We start from the raw sequence: 21,815 nt of genomic DNA, 5'->3' as shown, positions 1-21,815 counted from the left end.
AGATGGAAGAAATTGGTGTGTGAAAGGAATGTAAAATGGATAGGAAGAATTTCAACAGGTATTGGAAATGGGAAAGGGTAAGTGAAGTGAATGTTGATCGCTCAGACAGTGTGAATGGGGAGTTAATACAGATCGGGAATCCTTTATCTAGAAACTTCGGGATAAACTGCTTTTTGTGAAAGGATATTTTCAATATTCAGATACTCTTACCCAATGGGTCTATTCGAGTCTGATCGGGTCTGTTCTATCCCCTTTGGAAAAAATCTTTGCTTGGCCCAAATACACCTGAAAAGACCGAGGAATGAAGATTCTAAAGGACGTGAATTCAGCCTGTCTACAGATTCATTTATGACTTTTTACATCAGCTTTCAAAAAGACCTTTGGTTTCTAGACATTTTCAGGTTTCAGATAAAAGATATCCATCCAGAATAGACAATAAGGAAATGGCAGTTTAAATGAATAAATATTTTGCTTCTGTCCAAAACAAAATTCCAATAATTGCTGTCAACCAGGCAGAGAAGTGCTTCGTGAAATTATGATCACATGAGATGTTTGACTAAACACACTGATGGAAAACCGGGGACTGACAGATCTCCAGGTGCAGATGGACTTTATTCTAGAGTCTGAAACATTGTAGTAAAGGTGCTGGTATTAATTTTACAAAATTCCTTCCACTCAAGAAAGGTTCCATAAGATTGGAAAGTAGCAAGAAGGGAGGGGAGGAGAAAACAGGAAACTGTCAAGCAGTTACATCTTCTTGTGGGAGGTGTTAGGATTCATCACTGAAGGGATTACAGCTGTGCATGTGGAGACATGAAGATAATCAGGGTGAGTTAGCATAGTTTTGTAAAAGGGAAATCTTGTTTAACTAACTTATTGAAACTCTTTGAAGGAGCTGCGGTGAAACGGCTCGGAGGTACAATAGATGTAGTGTACTTGGATTTCTGGAAGGCATTTGATAAGGTGCCACATCAAAGATTATTGCAAAACAAAAGCTCATATTGTAGGGGGTTACATATTAGCATGAATGGAAGATTGACTGGTCAATTGGTAGCAGAAAACAGAGACCCTGTAGAAATGGGTCTTTGTCTAAAAGTCAGGATGTAATGAATGTAATTCCTTATAACCTAAATGAGGGGAACAAAGGCACCGTGGCTAAATTCCCAAGAACCACAAAGATGGGGAGGAAAGTACATTGTGAAGAAGACATAGGAGGTTGAGTAAGTGGGCAAAAATCTGGCAGATGGAGTATAACGTGAGAAGGTGAAAAGTTTGTCACCGAGATAGGAAGAATGTAAAGTCAGAGTATTGATGAAGTGAAGACCGACAGCAGAATTCTGAGGTACAGACGGATTGAAGTGTTCCTGTGTATGAGGTCTGAAGAGTTAACTAACAAGTATTCATTCAGCAACAGTGAAGATTCGAAGGTAATGTCCAAATCAACAACAGTTTGTATTTTTATTATCATGCTTATAATTTAATATAATAAAATTATTATTGAGAACTTTAGACATAAGGCCAGAGATGGAGATATTAAGTCAGGTCACCAAAAGCATTGCCAAAAAGCAGGTTTTGAGAGACGTCTTAAAGGTGGAAAGCAAACCTGTGAGGTTTTGGCTGTGAATTCCAGACCATGTTGCTTCAGCAACTGTAGAATCAGCCACACAGGTGAAGTTATGATTTAACAAATTGTTGGGAGTCTCAAAGAAAATGGGTTGTCGAGGTCTCAAAGTGTGTGTGGTGCAGAGAGCTATAGATGATCACTGCCAAGAATTAAATCAAGGGTGAGAATTTTAAATTGAGGGATATTGGCCAGGTGCTGGCAGGTGAGACTAGGTTTGGTTGGGATATCTGGTTGGCATGGACGGGTTGGACTGAAGGGTCTGTTTTCATGCTGTACATCTCTATGACTCTGACTCTAATAAGGCTAATCAGATGTTACCCTTTACTAAACGAGGCATTTAACATAAAATTAAGGATGCTATGCTTCATTTACACAGTCATGATTTGGAGTCCAACCCATCCATGCCGACCAGATATCCCAACCAAACCTAGTCTCACCTGCCAGCACTTGGCCAATATCCCTCAATTTACTCAGGGCTTTGATGAGACTACATGTCAAATACTGTGTGTATTGGTCTCATGAAGAAAGGATGTAAATGTATTGGAGGGGGTTTGGGGAGGTTTAGTGGATTGATCCCTGAAATGTTTGATGAGGAAAGATTGGGCAGACTGAGCTGGTTTCCCCTGGAGTTTCAAGATGGGGGGAGTGAGCTGATTGAAGTGAATAGATTTGACCAGGTGGATATGAAAAGGATGTCTCCTCTTGGGCAGGAGTCCTGAATCAGGGGCCCTGTTTTAAAATTAGGAGTCGCACTCTCAGGATAAAGAAAATAAGATGGAGGAGCAGATGTAGGCCATTCAGCCCATCGAATCTGCTTCACATTCAGTGAGGTCATGGCTGATCTGATAATCCTCAATTCCACTTTGCTGCATTTTTCTCCATATGAGTGATTCCCTTCCTGATTAAACATCTGTCTGGCTCAGCCTTAAATATACTTGATCTACTTATTTGTAATAATTTTTTTTACTTTGAAGAAGTAACAGGAATGCAGAGTAATGGGCTAATGGCTAATCTTCGCAGTGTAGATGAACAGAGAGATCTCGGTATCCAGGTGCATAAATCCCTGAAAGTTGCTACCAGGTTGGTAGGGTTGTTAAGAAGGCATATGGTGTGTTGGCGTTTATTGGTAGGGGGATTGTGTTTCGGAGCCAAGAAGTCTTGCTTCAGCTGTACAAGACACTGGTAAGGCTGCATCTGGAGTATTGTGTACAGTTCTGATCACTGCATTATTAGAAGGGATATGGAAGCTTTGGAAAGGGTTCAGAGGAGATTTACCAGGATGGTGCCTGGTATGGAGTGGAAGATCTTATGAGAAAAGGCTGAGGGAACTGAGGTTGTTTTCGTTGGAGAGAAGAAGGTGGAGAGGTGACTTAATCAAGGTGTATAAGATAATCAGAGGGTTCGGTAGGGTGGATGGTGAAAGCCTTTTTCCTTGGATGGTGAAGGCTAACACGATTGGAAATAACATTAAATTGAGGGGTGATAGATTTAGTACAGATATCAGGGATAGTTTCTTCACTCAGAGAGTAGTAGTGGGCGTGGAATGGCCTGTGTGCAACAGTAGTAGACTCGCCGATGTTAAGGGCAATTAAATAGGCATTGGACATACATATGGATAATAAGGGAATGATGGGCATCAGATTAATTTCACAGGTTGGCACAACATGTACTGCCCTGTAATGTTTTTCTCGTTAAGTACAGAAACTTGACCCATGTTTTCTGTTAGCCTGGAGTCCATCTATCAAGCAAAATGAGGATTTTGTGTATTTTTAGAAACTTTTGTGATGGTTGCAGGAATAGTGGAGCTTGATTTCCAGTACACCCTCCCAGTGAGGTGTGGCATAATAATGAGGCTAGTCCATGCCAATCGGTCTCTCTCTGCTCATGACAGTGAATCCTATTGCAATGTTTGGGCTTTGGTTGGAGAATGAGATTCTTTGGTTTCGATGCCAAGAAGGGCCTCACTCATCCAATATTCCCAAATTTTCCACCGTAACCTACACCATTCAGGGTCTCGGAAACTTCCACTTCAACTGTAGGATGATTTTGATAGTTCGTGGTTTTATTGGGAATGGTGCATGTGTGTGACTGCATCTGTGTGTGTTTGTGTGTCTGTATGTTTGTTGTTGTGTGTGTGTGTGTGTTTGTGTGTATCGGCGAGTATATGTGTGTGTCTGTGAGTGTATATATGAATGTTTGTGAGCTTCAGTGTGTGTGAGTACATGTCTTTGGGTGTACATGTGCATGTGTCTGTCTATGTGTGAATGTTTGTAGGTGTGAATGTATGTGTGTGTGTATATGTGTATTTGCATATATGTGTATAATCTCTGTGTGGGTGTGTATATTTGTGTATATATGTGTATGCGCGTGAATGTATTGGGGTGTGTGTGTCTGTGTCTGTCTGTGTGCGTGTGTGTGACTGTGTCTGTCTGTGTCTGTGCGTCTGTGTGTGGGTGGGTGTGGCTGTGTGTGTGGGTGTGTGTGTCGGTGTGTGTGTTGGTGTGTGTCTGTGTGTGTGTTTGTGTGCATCTGTCTGTGTGTACGTGTGTGTATGTCTGTCTGTGTGTGTGTCTATATGTGACTATCTGTGTGTGCGTGTGTGTGTGTCTGTGTGTGTGTTTGTGCGTGTCTGTGTGTGTTTATGTGTGTCTGTGTGTATGTCTGTGTGTCTGTCTGTCTGTGTTTGTGTATATCTGTGTGTGTGTTTTTGTGTGTCTGTGTGTGCGTATGTGTGTGTGTGTCTGTGTGTGTGTGTATTTGTGTGTGTTTGTGTGTGTCTGTGTTTGTGTATGTGTGTCTGTGTGTATCTATCTGTCTGTGTGTGTGTTTGTATGTGTCTGTCCATGTGTGTGTGCTTGTTTCTGTGTGTCTGTCTGTGTGTGTGTATGTTTGCGTGTGCGTGTGTTGGTGTGTGTGTCTATGTGTGTGTGTGTGTGTGTGGTGTCCCACATTCTCCAGTTTAATTCTATAATGCCACTTGCTCACTCACTGCGGTCATGAATCACCAAGCAGACTGTTTCATCACTTAGACACCAAAACGTCAAAACTGAACTTGCTATGTGACGTGCTTTGAGAGGTTGTGTGCATTGGAACCATGAAGGTGTGCATGCAACATTGTTCCTTTTTTGATCTAATATTAACGTTAGGTTAGAGCGATGACTGTTTGGACACCAGCAGGTCTGAGGGCCTGACTTTAACTCGGTCTAAGCGAATGAGACTTAGATAAGATAAAATTGGGACCCAACTCTATTAATTTGATAAAAAAGAACATTATTTGTGAGTAAGATGGAGCAAGAGTAGGCCATTCAGCCCCTTAAGCCTATCCCACCATTCACCATGATATGCCTCAACTCCTCTTTTGTGTTCTGGGGAAATGCATTCAAAGCCCACAATGGCAGTCTGTGGAATTTGTGAATTTAACAAAAATCTGGAATGATGATCACAAAACCATTGTTCATGGTTGGAAAACCCCACCTGGTTCACTAATGTCCTTTAGGGAAGGAAACTGCTATCCTTACCCTGGTCTGGCCTATATATGACTCCTGACCCACAGCAATGTTGATGACTCTTAACTGCCCCCGGGCAATAAATGTTGGCCTAACCAGTGACACCTACATCTCGAGAACAAACAATAGAAAAATTACAATGATACTTCAAAAATCTAGATACGTTGTCCTTAAATACTTAGTGATCCAGCCTCGGCAACTCTCTGGAGAAGGGAATTCCAGATATTTACCACTCCCTTGGAGAATAAATTCCTTCACGTCTCAGTTTTAAAAGCCCCTCATTCTGACGACCTGTAGTTTGCGATTGCCCAGTTGTAGAAACATCTTCTCAACATCCACCCTGTCAAGCCTACTCAGAATCCTGTAAGTTTCAATAAAATCACCTCTCATTCTTCGAATAGAATAAGCTTTAATCTGTAGTTTGAAAGGGAGAGGGTAGAATCGGAAGTGACAATATTTCAGTTGAATAAGGGGAACTATGGAGCTATGAGGGAGGAGCTGGCCAAAGTTCAATGGTGCAATACCCTAGCAGGGATGGCAGTGGAACAACAATAGCAGGTATTTCTGGGCATAATGCAGAAGATGCAGGATCTGTTCAATCCAAAAAGGAAGAAAGATCCTAAGGGGAGGCAGGGGTGGCTGTGGCTGATGAGGGAAGTTAAGGACCATATAAAGACAAAAGGGAAAAAGTATAACCTAGCAAAGATGAGTGGAAAATCGGAGGTTTGGGAAGCTTTTAAAGAACAACAGAGGATTACTAAAAAGGAAATACGCAAAGAAAAAAATAAGGTACAAAGGTAAACTGGCCAAAAATATAAAGGAGGATAGTAAAGGCTTTTTTAGGTATGTGAAAAGAAAAAAAATGGTTAAGACTAAAATTGGGCCCTTGAAGACAGAAATGGGTGAATTTATTAGGGGGAACAAAGAAATGGTCGAAGAGTTGAATTGGTACTTCAGATCTGTCTTCACTGGGGAAGACACAAGTAATCTCCCAGATGTAATAGTGGCTGAGGGACCTGAACTGAAGGGAATTTATATTAGGCAGGAAATGGTGTTGGAGAGACTGTTAGGTCTGAAAGTTGATGAGTCCCCGGGACTTGATAGTCTGCATCCCAGGGTACTGAAGGAGGTGGCTCTAGAAATTGTGGATGCATTGGTGATCATTTTCCAATGTTCTATAGATTCAGTATCAGTTCCTATGGATTGGAGGTTGGCTAATGTTGTCCCACTTTTTAAGAAAGGAGGGAGAGAGAAAACAGAGAATTATAGACCAATTAGTCTGACCTCAGTGGTGGGAAAAATGCTGGAGTCAATTATAAAGGATGAAATTACGACACATCTCAAGAGCAGTAGCAGGATAGGTCAGAGTCAGCACGGATTCATGAAGGGGAAATCATGCTTGACTAATCTTCTGGATGTAACTCTGAAGATGGACAAGGGGGATCCAGTGGATGTAGTATACCTAGACTTTCAGAAAGCCTTTGATAAAGTCCCACATAGGAGGTATTAGGGCACATGGTATTTGGGACAAAATACTGACATGAATTGAAAATTGGTTGGCTAACAGGAAACAAAGAGTAGTGATAAACGGCTCCCTTTCGGAATGGCAGGCGGTGACCAGTGGTGTGCCGCAGGGATCAGTGCTGGGACCACAGCTTTTTACAAGGTACATTAATGAAAAAGATGAAGGTATTAAAAGTAATATTAGCAAATTTGCTGATGACACAAAGCTGGGTGGCAGGGTGAAATGTGAAGAGGATGTTAGGAGAATACAGGGTGACCTGGACAGGCTAGGTGAGTGGACGGATGCATGGCAGATGCAGTTTAATGTGGATAAAAGTGTGGTTATCCACTTTGGTGGCAAGAACAGGAAGGCAGATTACTACCTAAATGGAATCAGGTTAGGTAAAGGGGCAGTACAAAGAGATCTAGGTGTTCTTGTATATCAGTCAATGAAAGCAAGCATGCAGGTACAGCAGGCAGTGAAGAAAGCTAATAGCATGCTGGCCTTCAATAACAAGAGGAATTGAGTATAGAAGCAAAGAGGTCCTTCTGCAGCTGTACAGGGCCCTGGTGAGACCACACCTGGAATATTGTGCGCAGTTTTGGTCTCCAAATTTGAGAAAAGACAATCTGGCTATTGAGGGAGTGCAGCGTAGGTTCACGAGGTCAATTCCCGGAATGATGGGACTATATTACGCTGAAAGATTGGAGCGACTGGGCTTGTATATGCTTGAGTTTAGAAGGCTGAGAGGGGATCTGATTGAGACGTATAAGATTATGAAAGGATTGGACACTCTGGAGGCAGGAAGCATTTTCCACTGATGGGTGAGTCCCAAACCAGAGGACACAGTTTAAAAATAAGGGGGGTGTATGGAATGCTCTGCCCCAGAAGGCTGTGTAGGCCAAGTCTCTGGATACTTTCAAGAAAGAGTTGGATAGAGCTATTAAGGATAGTGGAATCAAGGGTTATGGGGATAAGGCAGGAACAGGATACTGATTGAGGATGATCAGCCATGATTATAATGAATGGTGGTGCTGGCTTGAAGGTCAGAATGGCCTACTCCTGCACCTATTATCTATTGTCTGTTGAAACGCGAGTGAATAAAAACCTAACCTGCTTAGTTGTTCTTGATAAGTCATGTTCCTTCAGCCCTGGATTCTGCCTCGTGAATCTCTTAGGAACTTTCCTTACTTAAATGTGGGGGCTGTGCCCTTTAAGAGAGGTGTGTTTTGTGCTGGTTCTCCTGCAGAGAGGGATTGCCATTGTGCTATTGGAATGGCAGCCTCCAACAGGCAGCTGGTAAACAGCTTTTGAGTTCTCCCTCAGTGTTTATTTTTTAAAATCAGACAAAAGGATCATGAGTAGGTGGAGTCAACACTCACACAGACCCAGGAAGGTTTTTAGTTTTGCTTTCAGTTCATTGGAGGATTTGTTACTCATGCCCCCTACACATTAACAGCACAGAGGTGGAATGAGTGGAGAGTGTCAAGCTCCTGGGAGTGGTCATCCACAACAAGTTTTCTTGGACTCTTCATGTGGACTCACTGGTTACAAAGGCCCAACAACATCTCTTCTTCCTCAGGCAGCTGAGGAAATTTGGTATGACGGCGAAGACCCTTGCCAACTTTTATAGGTGCGCCATCGAGAGCATTCTGTCTGGATGTATCACTACCTGGTATGGCAACTATGGATAGAAAACTGGCTAACCGGTCGAAGTCAGAGAGTGGTGGTAGATGATAAATATTCAGCATGGAGTCCAGTTACAAGTGGAGTTCCGCAGGGATCAGTTCTGGGTCCTCTGCTGTTTGTAATTTTTATTAATGACTTAGATGAGGGAGTCGAAGGGTGGGTCAGTAAATTTGCAGATGATACAAAGATAGGTGGAGTTGTGAACAGTGAGGAGGGCTGTTATCGGCTGCAGAGGGACTTAGATATGATGCAGAGCTGGGCTGAGGAGTGGCAGATGGAGTTCAACCCTGCCAAGTGTGAGGTTGTCCATTTTGGAAGGACAAATAAGTATGCGGAATACAGGGTTAATGGTAGGGTTCTTGGTCAGGTGGAGGAACAGAGGGATCTTGGGGTCTATGTACATAGATCTTTGAAGGTTGCCACTCAGGTGGATAGAGTTTGTAAGAAGGCCTATGGAGTATTATCGTTCATTAGCAGAGGGATTGAATTCAAGAGTCGTGAGGTGATGTTGCAGCTGTACAGGACTTTGGTTAGGCCACATTTGGAGTACTGTGTGCAGTTCTGGTCGCCTCACTTTAGGAAAGATGTGGAAGCTTTGGAGAGGGTGCAGAGAAGATTTACCAGGATGTTGCCTGGAATGGAGAGTAGGTCGTACGAGGATAGGTTGAGAGTTCTCGGCCTTTTCTCGTTGGAACGGCGAAGGATGAGGGGTGACTTGATAGAGGTTTATAAGATGATCAGAGGAATAGATAGAGTAGACAGTCAGAAACTTTTTCCCCGGGTACAACAGAGTGTTACAAGGGGACATAAATTTAAGGTGAAGGGTGGAAGGTATAGGGGAGATGTCAGGGGTGGGTTCTTTACCCAGAGAGTGGTGGGGGCATGGAATGCGCTGCCCGTGGGAGTGGTAGAGTCAGATTCATTGGCGACCTTTAAGCGGCATTTGGATAGGTACATGGATGGGTGCTTAATCTAGGATAGAAGTTCGGCACAACATCGTGGGCCGAAGGGCCTGTTCTGTGCTGTATTGTTCTATGTTCTATGTTCTATGTATACCATTCAAGATCAGAGACGGTTACAGAGAGTGGTGAACTTGGCCCAGACAGTCACAAAGGCCAACCTCCCATCTATAGAATCCACCTACCAGGCCCGTGTCATGGAAAGGCAGCCAGCATTCTCAAAGATCCATCCCACCCTGGCAATGTTTTTCTACAACCTCTACCATCGGGGAGAAGGTACAGAAGCCTGAACACACGCACCAGCGGTTTCGAAACAGTTTCTACCTGACTGATGTTAAAATGCTGAATCAACTCACAAAATCTTAACATTCGCCTGTACCTGTGTTTTTGTTTTTGCCGCTGTTTACCTATTATTTACTATCTATGCTACTTAACTCTGTGACCTGCCTGTATTGCTCGCAAGACAAAGTTTTTCACTGTGCCTCGGTACACGTGACAATAAATTCCAATTCAATTCAATTTGGTTGGCTCCTGGAGGTGAAAGCTTGAGTCCTCTGCTTAGAGTGAAGTTTTAGACGGTGAGGCTTTCTTTTCAAAATCAAAAGGGGCAGATTGTTTCTTTCTTATCGGCTGGAGAGAGACAGCACGTGAGAACTGGAATTGTTTAGCTGAACTGCATTTTTGCCAAGCGGTGTCTTTGTGGGATGTTGCTGATATTGGAACAGTTAATGATTAGTGATTAAATAATACATTCTCTTGTTAAGCATTTCAATAGAACTAAAGTAATGCTAATCCTTTCCTTTTGTATTATAATTGTGTTTAAGAATAAAGCCTAACGGTGGACCAACCAAATCACATCTGGAACACAACACTTTAACTCGCCTTCAAATACATATAAAAGTTTGGGTCGAGGTTATATCTCGAGAATTCCTTTGGTGGGGCGGGGGACGAGGAGTGGGGGGTGGGGGGGATCTGGTCCATAATAGTATACAGTGCACCAGGTATGGCCTCACTAACACACATTTGCAACAAGGCTATTCTGTTTTCAACCTCAAAACCCCTCGCAGTAAAGGCCAGTATTTTGGTTGCCATACCTTGGGAAGGATGCTAATGTCTTGAAGAAGGTGCAGAGACGATTCGCTAAGATGGCGCAATGGATGTAGGCCTTGAGGTTTGGAAAGAGACATTGGGATTCTCCTTGGAGGAGGGAAGGATTGGGATTCTCCTTGGAGGAGGGAAGGTTAAGGGAAGCTTAAATAGACAATAGAATGAAGTGATTAAATTACTTATTCAGGAGTTATTGCTTTCACCGGCATTGGGCATGCTAAATTGCCCATAGTGTTCAGGGATGGGTAGGCTAGGTCCATTAGTCAATGGTAAATGTAGAGTAATAGGGTAGTGGAATGGGTCTGGGTGGGATACTCTTCAGTGGGTCAGTGTAGGCTTGTTGGGCCAAATGGCCTGTTTCCACACTGTTTCAGTGAAACCACTTGGTTTAGAGATAATTGGCAAAAGAAAATCCACAGCATAAATAAGGAGTTCCTTCTTTACAGATTGAGAAATGCACAGTCTGAAATGAAGCTAAAAACAAACTCAAGAAGTAACTTCAAAGGAGAAATTGGATAAATATATGAAAAGGGAAAATTTGCAGTGCTGTGGAGAGAGAGAGAGAGAGGGAGAGATGAGGTTCATTGTTCTTTCCAAGGGCTGTCACTAACACAATGGGCTGGATGACCATTTTCTGTGACCGCTTTTGCTTGCATCCTAACTGACTGCATTTCTTTCTCTCACTAACGTTTTAAAATTAAGATGTGATGTCAGACCAACCCAGTCTATCCCTGCAAGTTCCAGATGCATCTGCCTACGCTCAATATTCAAGCACATCTCTACCATCGATGCAGCTGTGCTCCATTGCCAATCCTTATTACCCCAGCAACAACTACTACACCCAGTACTCTGACGCCTGGTACTCCTCAGCCATGTATGATGCTAAGAAACTTTCCTGTGACACCATCTTTCACGAAGACATGGATGAGTGTGACATCACGGTTACCAAGAAATCCAGGCTGGGCTCTCTGTCTGGGAAGCTGAAAGGTGATGAGCTGTGTGTTGTGTGCGGTGACAAGGCTTCAGGATATCATTACAATGCACTCACCTGTGAGGGCTGCAAAGGTAAGGACAGTTTCTTATTGTGTACGTTTTCAGTCCAAGTATTAATAAAATGTGTTCTTCCAAACTGCAGAAAACCAGCTCAATCCATCCAACTATTTCCCAAAAATTCTCGTGAATTCAGAAGGTTAAGGGATGGTCTGATCGAAGTAAGACCATAAGACATAGGAGCAGAAATTAGGCCATTCAGCCCATCGAGTCTGCTCTGCCATTCAATCCTGGCTGATATGATTCTCAATGCTGTTCTCCCGCATTCTCCCGGTAACCTTTGATCCCTTGATACTTGAACCTATCTCTCTCTGTCTTAAATATACTCAATGACCTGGTCTCCACAGCCTTCTATGGCAATGCATTCCATAGATCCCCCACTCTCTGTCTGAAGCAGTTACTCCTTATCTCCATTCTAAAGGGTCTTCCCTTTACTCTAAGGCTGTGCCCTCAGGTCCTAGTCTCTCCTACCAATGGAAGCATCTTCCCAACATCCACTCTGTCCAGACCATTCAGTATTCTGTAAGTTTCAGTTAGATCCCCCCCTCACCCTTCTAAGGTCCATCAACTATAGATCCAGAGTCCTCAACCATTCCTCATATGTTAAGCTTCTCATTCCTGGGACCATTCTCGTGAATCTCCTCTGAACATGCTCCAGGGCCAGTACATTCTTCCTGAGGCATGGGGCCCAAAGCTGCACACAATACTCCAAATGTGGTCTGACCAGAACCTTATAGAGCCTCAGAAGTACATCCCTGCTTTTATATTTAAGTCCTCTCAAAATAAATGCCATCATTGCATTTGCCTTCCTAACTGACTCAACCTGCAAGTTTACCTTGAGAGAATCCTGGACTAGAACTCCCAAATCTCTTTGCACTTCAGCCTTCTGAATTTTCTCCCCATTTCGAAAATACTCCATGCCTCTATTCTTCCGACCAAAGTGCATGACCTCGCACTTTCCCACATTGTACTCCATCTGCCACTTCTTTGCCCACTCTCCTAACCTGCCCAAATCCTTCTGCAGTCTCCCCACCTCCTCAATGCTACCTGTCCCTCTACCTATCTTTATATCAAGAGCAAATTTATCCAGAATGCCCTCAGTTCCTTCAGCAAGATCGTTAATATATAAAGTGAAAAGTTGTGGTCCCAACACTGAGTCTTGTGGAACACCATTTGTCACCAGCTGCCATCCTGAGAAGGACCCTTTTATCCCCATTCTCTGCTTTCTGCCAGACAGCCAAGCTTCTATCCATGCTGGCACCTTGCCTCTAATACCGTGGACCCTTATCTTACTCAGTAGTCTCCTGTGTGACACCTTGTCAAAGGCCTTCTGGAAGTCCAGGTAGACAACAGCCATTGGCTCTCTTTGGTCTAACCTGCTTGCTACTTCCTCAAAGAATTCTAGCAGATTTGTCAGGCATGACCTCCCCTTGATGAAACCATGCTGACTTTGCCCTGTTTTACCATATACTGCTAAGTGTTCAGAAATCTCATCCTTCACAATGGATTCCAGGATTTTACCCATGACCGGGGTTAGGCGAATTGGTCTATAATTTTCTTCCTTTGCCTTGCTCCATTTTTAAACAGGGGTGTCATGTTAGTGATTTTCCAGCCCTCTGGGACCCTCCCTGATTCTAGCGATTCCTGAAAGATCACCACTAACACCTCCACTATCTCTTCAGCTGTTGCCCTTAGAACTCTGGAGTGTAGTCCATCTGATCCATGTGATTTACACACCTTCAAGATATTCAATTTTTCAAGATATTAACAGGAAAAGACAGGGTCGATAAAGATAAACTATTTCCACTGGTTGGGGATTCTGGAACTAGGGGCATAGGGCCAGAGCGTTCAGGAGAGATGTTAGAGAACACTTCTGCACGCAAAGGATGGGAGAGGTTTGGAACTCTCTTCCATAAATGGCAATAGATGCTGGATCAGTTGTTAATTTTAAATCTGAGGTATATAAAATTTTGTTCAGCAAAAGTATTAAGGGGTATGTGCCAAAGGCAGGTATAGTAGCTTGGCCACAGATCAGCCATCATCTCAATGAATGGTGGAGCAGGCTTGAGGGGCTGAATGGCCTACTCCTGTTCTAATGTCCTTTGTTCCTAAGAAAATGTACCCCTTCTAGGTATTAGTCTAGTGAACCTTCTCTGCTTGTTTCCAATACCTTTATATATTTTCCCTTAAACAAAGAGATCACACAATATACATGCTTGAATAGGCCATTCAGCCCCTCAAGTCTGCTCTGCCATCCAATAAGATCAGAGCTGATTCCCGCCCCAGTGATAACCTATCACCCCTTCGTTTTTCAAGAATCTAACCATATCTACCATAAAATATTCAAAGATTCTCCATCCACCATTTTTGAGAAAGAAAGTTTCCAAAAATTCACTGGTAGAAAAAATTCTCCTCATCTCTGTCATAAGCAGCCACCCTTTATTTTCAAGCTGTGACATCTATTCTCCAACAAGATGAAGCATGTTCTCCATATTTGCCTTTTCATGACCCCTCAGGATCTTATTTTTTAATCAAGACATTTCTTACTCTACTGAAATCTGGTGGATGCAAGTCTGTCCAACCTTTCCACATAAAACAACCTGTTTCCAGGTATTTGCCCAGTGAACCTTCCCTGAGCTTTTCCAACATATTCACATCCTTCCCTATATAAGGAGGTCAGTGCTGTAAGCAATGCTCCAGATATCTTCTGAGCAATGTCCTAGATAACTGATACATAACTTTCCTCTTTTCGCATTCACACCTCCTCAAAATAAACAATAAGATTCTATTAGTTTTTCTAATTATTTGCTATACCTGAACATTACCTTTTGTGATACATGCACTAGGACGCCCAGATCCCGCTGCATCTCAGAGGTCTGCCATCTGTTGCTATTTAGATGATATTAATTTCTTTCATTCTTCCTGGCAAAATGGACCATTTCACATTCATGTTTAAATGATGTTGGATTATTGTGGGGAACAAGAAAGAGCAAAGTTTAGAGCTTTAAGTGATAATTTTTCAAATTATTATTTTCAAAATAATTTTCCTAGATACCCGAAGAACAAAAATTGACAAAAGGGTCAGGAAGACTTGTAACAGACACTGTGTTTCGTTGATTGTTTGGATACTGTTATTGTGGACTAGACCAGTATTTATTACCCATCCCCGAGGGCAGTTACGAGTCAACCATATTGGTATGGGATTGGATTTCCAATTATTTCATGGTAATCAACAGACTCTTAATTTCAGATTTTTTGTTGAATTCAAATTCCCCAAGCTGCCGTAGTGGGATCGAACCTGGAGCTCTGTATTAACAGTCCAGTGATGATATCACTAGGCAATTGCCTCCCCTTGAATCACCTTCCATTACACTATATAATTGAATGTGTCTATATAGTCTAACGTTGAATCACAGACAGGTCAAAACACAGGTAGACGTTTGGTACCACCACTGTGTGTTGGTATTTATCCTCAATGCTAGCTGTATTCTAACTCTGCCCTCTTCATTGAATTAGATCATAGCTCACCCATATCACAACTCCAAAATAAACCAAAGAGCTGCAGATTCTGAAGATCTGACACAAAAACAGAAATTACTGAAGAAACTCAGCAAGTCTGAGGCATCTGGGATTCTGAAGAAGAGTCACGAGACTTGAAACGTTGAGTTTTCTTCCTTTCTGCACAGATGCATCCAGACCTGCTGAGTTTCTCTAGCAATTTCCATTTTGTGTGTTGAATATCAGAGATGGGAACTCATGTTGTGGCTGTTCAGGACATTGGTTAGGCCACTATTGGAACACTGCATGCAATGCTGGTCTCCCTGCTAGAGGAAAGATGTTGTTAAACTTGAAAGGGTTCAGAAAAAATTTACAAGGACATTGTCAGTGTTTGGTGAGTGTGAGCTACAGGGAGAGGCTGAATAGGCTGAGGCTATTTTATCTGGAGTGTCAGAGGCAGAGGGGGGAACCTTATGGAGGTTTATAAAATCATTAGGGGCACAAATAGGATAAATAAACAAGGTCTTTTCTCCAGGATAAGGGAGTCCAAAACTAGAGGACATAGGTTTATGGTGAGAGAGAAGATTTAATAGGAACCTAAGGAGCAACTTTTTCACACAGTGGGTGGTACGTGTATGGAATGAGCTGCCAGAGGGAGTGGTGGAGGCTGGTACAATTACAACATTTAAAAGGCATCTGGTTGGGTATATGAATAGGAAGGGTTTAGAGGAATATAGGCCAAGTGCTGGCAAATGGGACTATATTTAGGATATCTAGTGAGCATGGAAGCGTAGGACTGAAGGGTCTGTTTCTCTCCTGTATATCTCTATGACTCTGACTCTATTTTGTTTACAATCTAACTCCATTTGCTTTCTTGGCTCCATAATTTTTAATAGCCTGTCTGACAAAGATTATCAATCAGGGTTTTAAATTTGCTATTGACATGCAGTCTCCAGAAATTTTTACAAAGGACTTCACACCATATTTCCAATACCGTTTGTGTCAGTAAGTGTTTACTGATCCCCATCTTGAATGGTCTCACTGTAAGGTTAAGATGATGGCCCCTTATTCTGGATGTCCTGATAAAAGTAAATTTTTTTCTGTGTACCTGCTCAAAAATTTGAACTTCTCTAACATTTCTATTTAATGTTCTATACTCATGGGAATACGAATAAGTATCCATTATTTCTTTCTCCTTTTGTTAATGTGACCCTAAATGTGACGATGCTATGGCTTAATGAGGTGTGCTTTGTCCTGGTTTCTTTTAGAGAGAGATTGGGGGGACAGGTAGTGACTGGGAGAAAGTGAGGACTGCAGATACTGGAATTCAGAGTCGAAAAGTGTGGTGCTGGAAAAGCACAGCAGGTCAGGCAGCATCCGAGGGGCGGAACAGTTGATATTTTGGGCATAAGCCCTTCATCAGGAATAGGGATCGGTAGAGAGCAGTCTAGGAGAAGATAAACAACTTGTGAAGCCTTGGGTTTTTTTCAAAGTTGGAACAATAGAAGCAGCCTGAATGGGTGGGATCTAACTCTTACAGATTAGGATTTTTAGTTTGCTTTGAACTTGAAGAAGTGATAGTTGCATTTCCCTCTCTCAATTACAGCCACAAGCTGGGGGTTCTCTTCCTGGGCTGCTGGATTCCATGTGAGACAAAATCTAATTCATGAATTTGACTTTTTGTCACAGCATTTGTTTATGAGATGTCACTATATTGGAACAGTTAATTTGTAATAGTTACTGACTCCATTATTCTGTTAAGTTTTCCATGGAGTTTTAAGTTAACTGTGGAGTTAAGTTATTCTGCTTTCTTCTTTCTTTTGTTATATTTTAACAATAATGTTTGAATAAATTGTGTTTTGCTTAACATCGAGTAGTTTGACCAATCGAATTGCACCTGGAATACTCCATTTTACATTTCCCTTTAAAATAAGAAAAAGTAAGAGTCTAGGCTACCATCTTAACATATTTTGAGGGGGTCTAGTTAGATCCCACCCATTCAGGCTGCTTCTATTGTTCCAACTTTGAAAAAATCCCAAGGCCTCACAAGTTGTCTTTCTTCTCCTAGCATAAAGCACTTTATGAAGAGCAAGCACTTTCAATTTGGAGTCATTGTTGTAATGTAGGAGACATGGCAACCAATTTTCACCCAGCAAGCTTCCAGAAGCAACAATGTGATTAGGATCCAGGAACATCCAATTAAAAAAAAATGTCATTTGTGTATTATTCCAAAGTGCAGGTCCAGAAATATAAGATAATCACTCATTCATCCAGCAGGGAGCACAGGAGATAGTTCTTTAGTGTTAATGTGAAACTGGCTGCTGGAGGAAAAGTTGGAGGTGAACATTATTTATTGAAGATTAGATTAGATACAAGATAAACACACAAAAGAGAATGGAACAGAAGGCAAGATTTGGGGAAGATTAATTACTGGGTCATATGTTGGAATAAAAATATCAGCATAGACCTGTTGAGATCAATGGCTTTGTCTGTGCTGGAACTCTATAAAAATAAAACTCAGTGAAACTTCATGAGGGATCAGTGTTCCCTCATGTGAATTTAAGTTGATGGGAAGTTATCTATTTTACTTGTCAAGGACTTGCATTATAATGTAACGGGATTATCTCTTTATTGGGGCAAAAATGAGAGCATGATGCAGTATTAATTAATGAAAAGTAATTTGCTTTTGATCAATGACATCATTAATCATGCCTCATATAAACCATTAGGAGGAGGCACATAATCGCAAAATTAGATAAGGAACAGAATCGTTGTGATGAGGTGAGATATTTTTTCACAGAAATTGAAACATCCCCATGCAAGTGCTTAATGCACCTTTTATAACACAAAAATACTGCAGATACTACAGATCTGAAACAAGCAGAATCAGAAGCTGCTGGCAAACTTGGGCGTTCCAACATTTCAAGTCCAGCGACTGGTCCGCAGCCCTACAGAGTTTTCCAGAATCCAGTCTGATGAAGGGTCACTGGGTTTGAAATATTAACTCTGTTTCTCTCTCCATAGATGCTGTCAGACCTGCTGAGTTTCTCCAGTGATTTCTGTTTTTGGTTGCAATTAACCTTTGTTTAATTTGGTCCACGATCTCACTCCTCCTTCGATATCTCTGTGAGCACTGTCCTCTGACATCTCCACCCTCCTCCAACTCTGGCCTCTTGTGTATTGCTGACTTCCTTTGCCACTCATGTGCTCTCTCCCTCTCACGTACACACACGCTGCCTCTCTTGCACACGCACACCCTCTTTATTTCTTGTGCATGCACACATTATATCTCTTCTCTCTGTTAGTAACCATATCTCCAACCATTCAGTCTGTAAGCTCTGGACTCTCCTCCCTGAACACCTCAATCTATGTCTCTCTCTTCTTTTGCTCCTTAAAAAACTATGCAAAAACTTCAATTTAGTCATTTCACCCACAGTCATGTTCTTTGGCTCAGTGTCAATTTCTATTTGTTAATGCTCCCATGAAGCTCCTTGGGATGTAATATTACACGAAGAGCACTATTTAAGTGCAAGTTGTAGCAAACATGGCTGGAGTTGTTAACTCTAACTTACAACTGCTAGCTGCTTTATAACAACTTGCTTCAATTCTCAAACACGCAAGACAAATTCCTGTGAGGTTTGGAAGGTTACATGGACTGATTTATGGAATGATTCTGTGATTCCATGAGACTTGGTACAGTGCAAGAGGAAGCTATTTGACCCATCATGACCAGGTGGCTCCGAGAACATAGAACATAGAACAGCACGGCACAGGAATGGGCCCTGTGGCCCATGATGTTGTGCCGAACATGACAACGAACTGAACTAATCCGTTCTATCCAAGGTCCATATCCCTCCATTCCTTGCATATTCATGTGTTTATCTGAAAGCCCCTATCACATCTATCTCCACCACCACCCCAGCAGTATGTTCCAGACTCCTGCACTCTCTGGGTGAAACACCTGCCTCTTACAACTCGTTTAACCCTTCCCCTTAAATGCACGTCCCCTAGTATTAGACATTGAAACTCTGGGAATAGGATTCTGACCCTATCTATGCATCTCATGATCTTACAGACTTCTATCAAGTCTCCCCTCAGTCTCCACCAGTCCAGACTTGTTGCTTGAAAAATCGAAAAGCAATCCCTCCGTCGTGCTCTCTCTCCCTTCAAAAGCTTCTTCATTCTTCCCACAAGTTGCAGTGGGCTCATCCTCAGCTGCTGACTCTGACAAACGTGTTCCACTGAGTCCAGCTAACCTGATGGCTGTGCTGGCCCCTGCGCCAATGGATTCCCTCCTTCGGGGAGCCATGACACAGGCTAAAGACTCTGCCTCATGGGGAGGTGACAAACATTGGCACCATTATCATACCCAACACTGCCCACCCACCACCACTCCACCATCTCCCCCCTCTCCCATCCAACTCCTGAATCAACAAGCTGTGATCTGAAGTGAAGCCAAGTTTATTCCAGTTCATTTTAACCATCGTAGACAAGATGTTATCTCCATCAACCAAAGAGAGATTCGTAGCCGTGGGGCTTCTGTTTGTGACAATAGATTTATAGGTGACTAGTTGCCAAAGTTTTCTCTCATGTTTGAAGTTGAAGGGCTTTTAATATCCATGGACAGATGTTGAAATGGATATTTGTTGCTGATGGCAGATAGAAACAGAGAAACATAGAAGATAGGAGCAAGATTAGGCCATTCAGCCCTTTGAGCCTGCTCCACCATTCAGCATGATCATGGCTGATCATGCAACTCAGTTCCCTCTTCCTGCTTTCGCTCCCATACACTTTGATCCCTTTAACCCTAAGAACGATATATAACATCCTCTTGATAACATTCACTCTCTGGGCAGAGACATTTCTCCTCACCAGTGAAGATTGAGGACAATATTTCATCGTCACTGACACTTAACACTGGAGCCCCCCAGGGGTGTGTGCTCAGCCCCGTACTGTACTCACTGTATACCCATGACTGTGTCGCCAAATACCAGACCAATACCATTTACAAGTTCGCTGATGAAACATAATTAGTTGAATCTCAGATGGCGACAAAACAGGTAACAGACGGGAGATGGAAGACCTGGAAAAATGGTGCACTGAGAACAGCCTAGCTCTCAATGCTGGCAAAACCAAGGAACTCATTATTGACTTTCGGTGGGATGTTACTCATGTCCCCCCTACACATTAACAGCACAGAGGTGGAACAAGTGGAGAGTGTCAAGCTCCTGGGAGTGGTCATCCACAACAAGCTTTCTTGGACTCTTCCTGTGGGTGCACTGGCTACAAAGACCCAACAACGTCCCTTCATCCTCAGGCAGCTGAGGAAATTTGGTATGACAGCGAATACCCTCGCCAACTTTTATAGGTGCACCATCGAGAGCATTCTGTCTGGATGGATCACTATCTAGTATGGAAACTGTACCACTCAAGATCAGAGAGGGTTACAGAGAGTGGTGAACTTGGCCCGGATAATCACAAAGGCCAACCTCCCATCTATAGAATCTATCTACCAGGCCCACTGTCAAGGAAAGGCCGCTAGCATTCTCAAAGATCCATCCCATCCTACAACCTTTACCATTGGGGAAAAGGTATAGAAGCCTGAACACACGCACCAGCTGGCTTTGAAACAGTTTCTACCTTACTGTTGTAAGAATACTGAATGGACTCACAAACTCATAAAATTTGCTTGTCCCTGTGTTTTTATTTTTGCCGCTGTTTCCCTATTATTTACTATCTATGCTACTTAACTCTGTGACCTGCCTGTATTGCTCGCAAGACAAAGCTTTTCACTCTGCCTCGGTACATATGACAATAAATTCAATTCAATTCATCTCATATCCATAAACTGTGACTTCTGCTTCTAGACTCCTCGGTGATCAGGAACTTCCTCCCTGTGTTGGCCCTGTCTAGTCCTAATAGAATGTTATAGGTTTTTATGGGAACCTCCTACATTTTTCCAAACCCTATAATCCTACCTGATCCAGTCTCCCTTCACACATCAGTCCTACCATCCCAGGAATCAGTTTGGTAATCCACTATTGCAATCCCTCTAACGCCAGACCATCCTTCCTCAGATAAGGAGACTGAAATTACACAGTATCCCAGCTATGGTCTCACCACAGTCCTGTACTCTTGCAGCAAGACATCCCTGCTCCGGTACTTAAAACCTCTCGCTATGAGGAACAACATCCCATTTCTCTTCTTAGCCTCCTGCTGCCCCGACAGGGGTGTTTCCAGGGACTGGAGTAATGGGTGTAGTTGGACAGGTAGCTGTAATGGGTGTGGTTAGAGAGGTAGCTGTAATGGGTGTGGTTGGACAGGTAGCCATAATAGATGTGGTCGGACAGGTAGCTGTAAAGGGTTTGGTTGGAAGGTAGCTGTAATGGGTGTAGCTGGATGGGTAGCTGTAATGGTGTGATTCGACAGGTAGCTGTGATGGGTGTGGTTGGACAGGTAGCTATAATGAATGTGGTTGGACAGATAGCTGTAATGGGTGTGGCTAGGCAGGTACCTGTATAGGGTGTGTTTGGACAGGTAGCTGCAATGGCTGTGGTTGGACAGGGAGCTGTAATGGGTGTGTTTAGACAGGTAGCTGTAAATGGGTTTGGTTGGACAGGTAGCTGCAATGGCTGTGGTTGGACAGGTAGCTGCAATGGATGTGGTTGGACAGGTAACTGTAATGGGTGTGGTTGGACAGGTAGCTGCAATGGATGTGGTTGGACAGGTAACTGTATTGGGTGTAGTTGGACAAGTAGCTGTAATGGTGTGGCTAGGCAGGTAGCTGTAATGGGTGTGGTTGGACAGGTAGCTGCAATGGATGTGGTTGGACAGGTAACTGTAATTGGTGTGGTTGTACAGGTAGCTGCAATGGATGC

General features: G+C 42.8%; 1 protein-coding gene across 3 annotated transcripts in view; it reads left to right on the top strand.

Annotated features, from left to right (window-relative positions):
• nr1h4 (nuclear receptor subfamily 1, group H, member 4) overlaps positions 1–21,815 on the top strand; it is a 125,000-nt gene that overhangs the window by 14,795 nt on the left and 88,390 nt on the right. For all 3 annotated transcript variants that reach the window (XM_072551979.1, XM_072551977.1, XM_072551978.1), the window contains one exon: positions 11,092–11,454. In XM_072551979.1, coding sequence (XP_072408080.1) covers positions 11,092–11,454 — 363 coding nt within the window. The remainder of the gene's footprint in view (positions 1–11,091; positions 11,455–21,815) is intronic.

This window comes from Chiloscyllium punctatum, chromosome 32 (assembly GCF_047496795.1).
Source record: "Chiloscyllium punctatum isolate Juve2018m chromosome 32, sChiPun1.3, whole genome shotgun sequence".
Classification (NCBI taxonomy): domain Eukaryota; kingdom Metazoa; phylum Chordata; class Chondrichthyes; order Orectolobiformes; family Hemiscylliidae; genus Chiloscyllium; species Chiloscyllium punctatum.
Note: the sequence above shows the minus strand (reverse complement) of the source record. Positions and strands in the feature narration are given on the sequence as shown.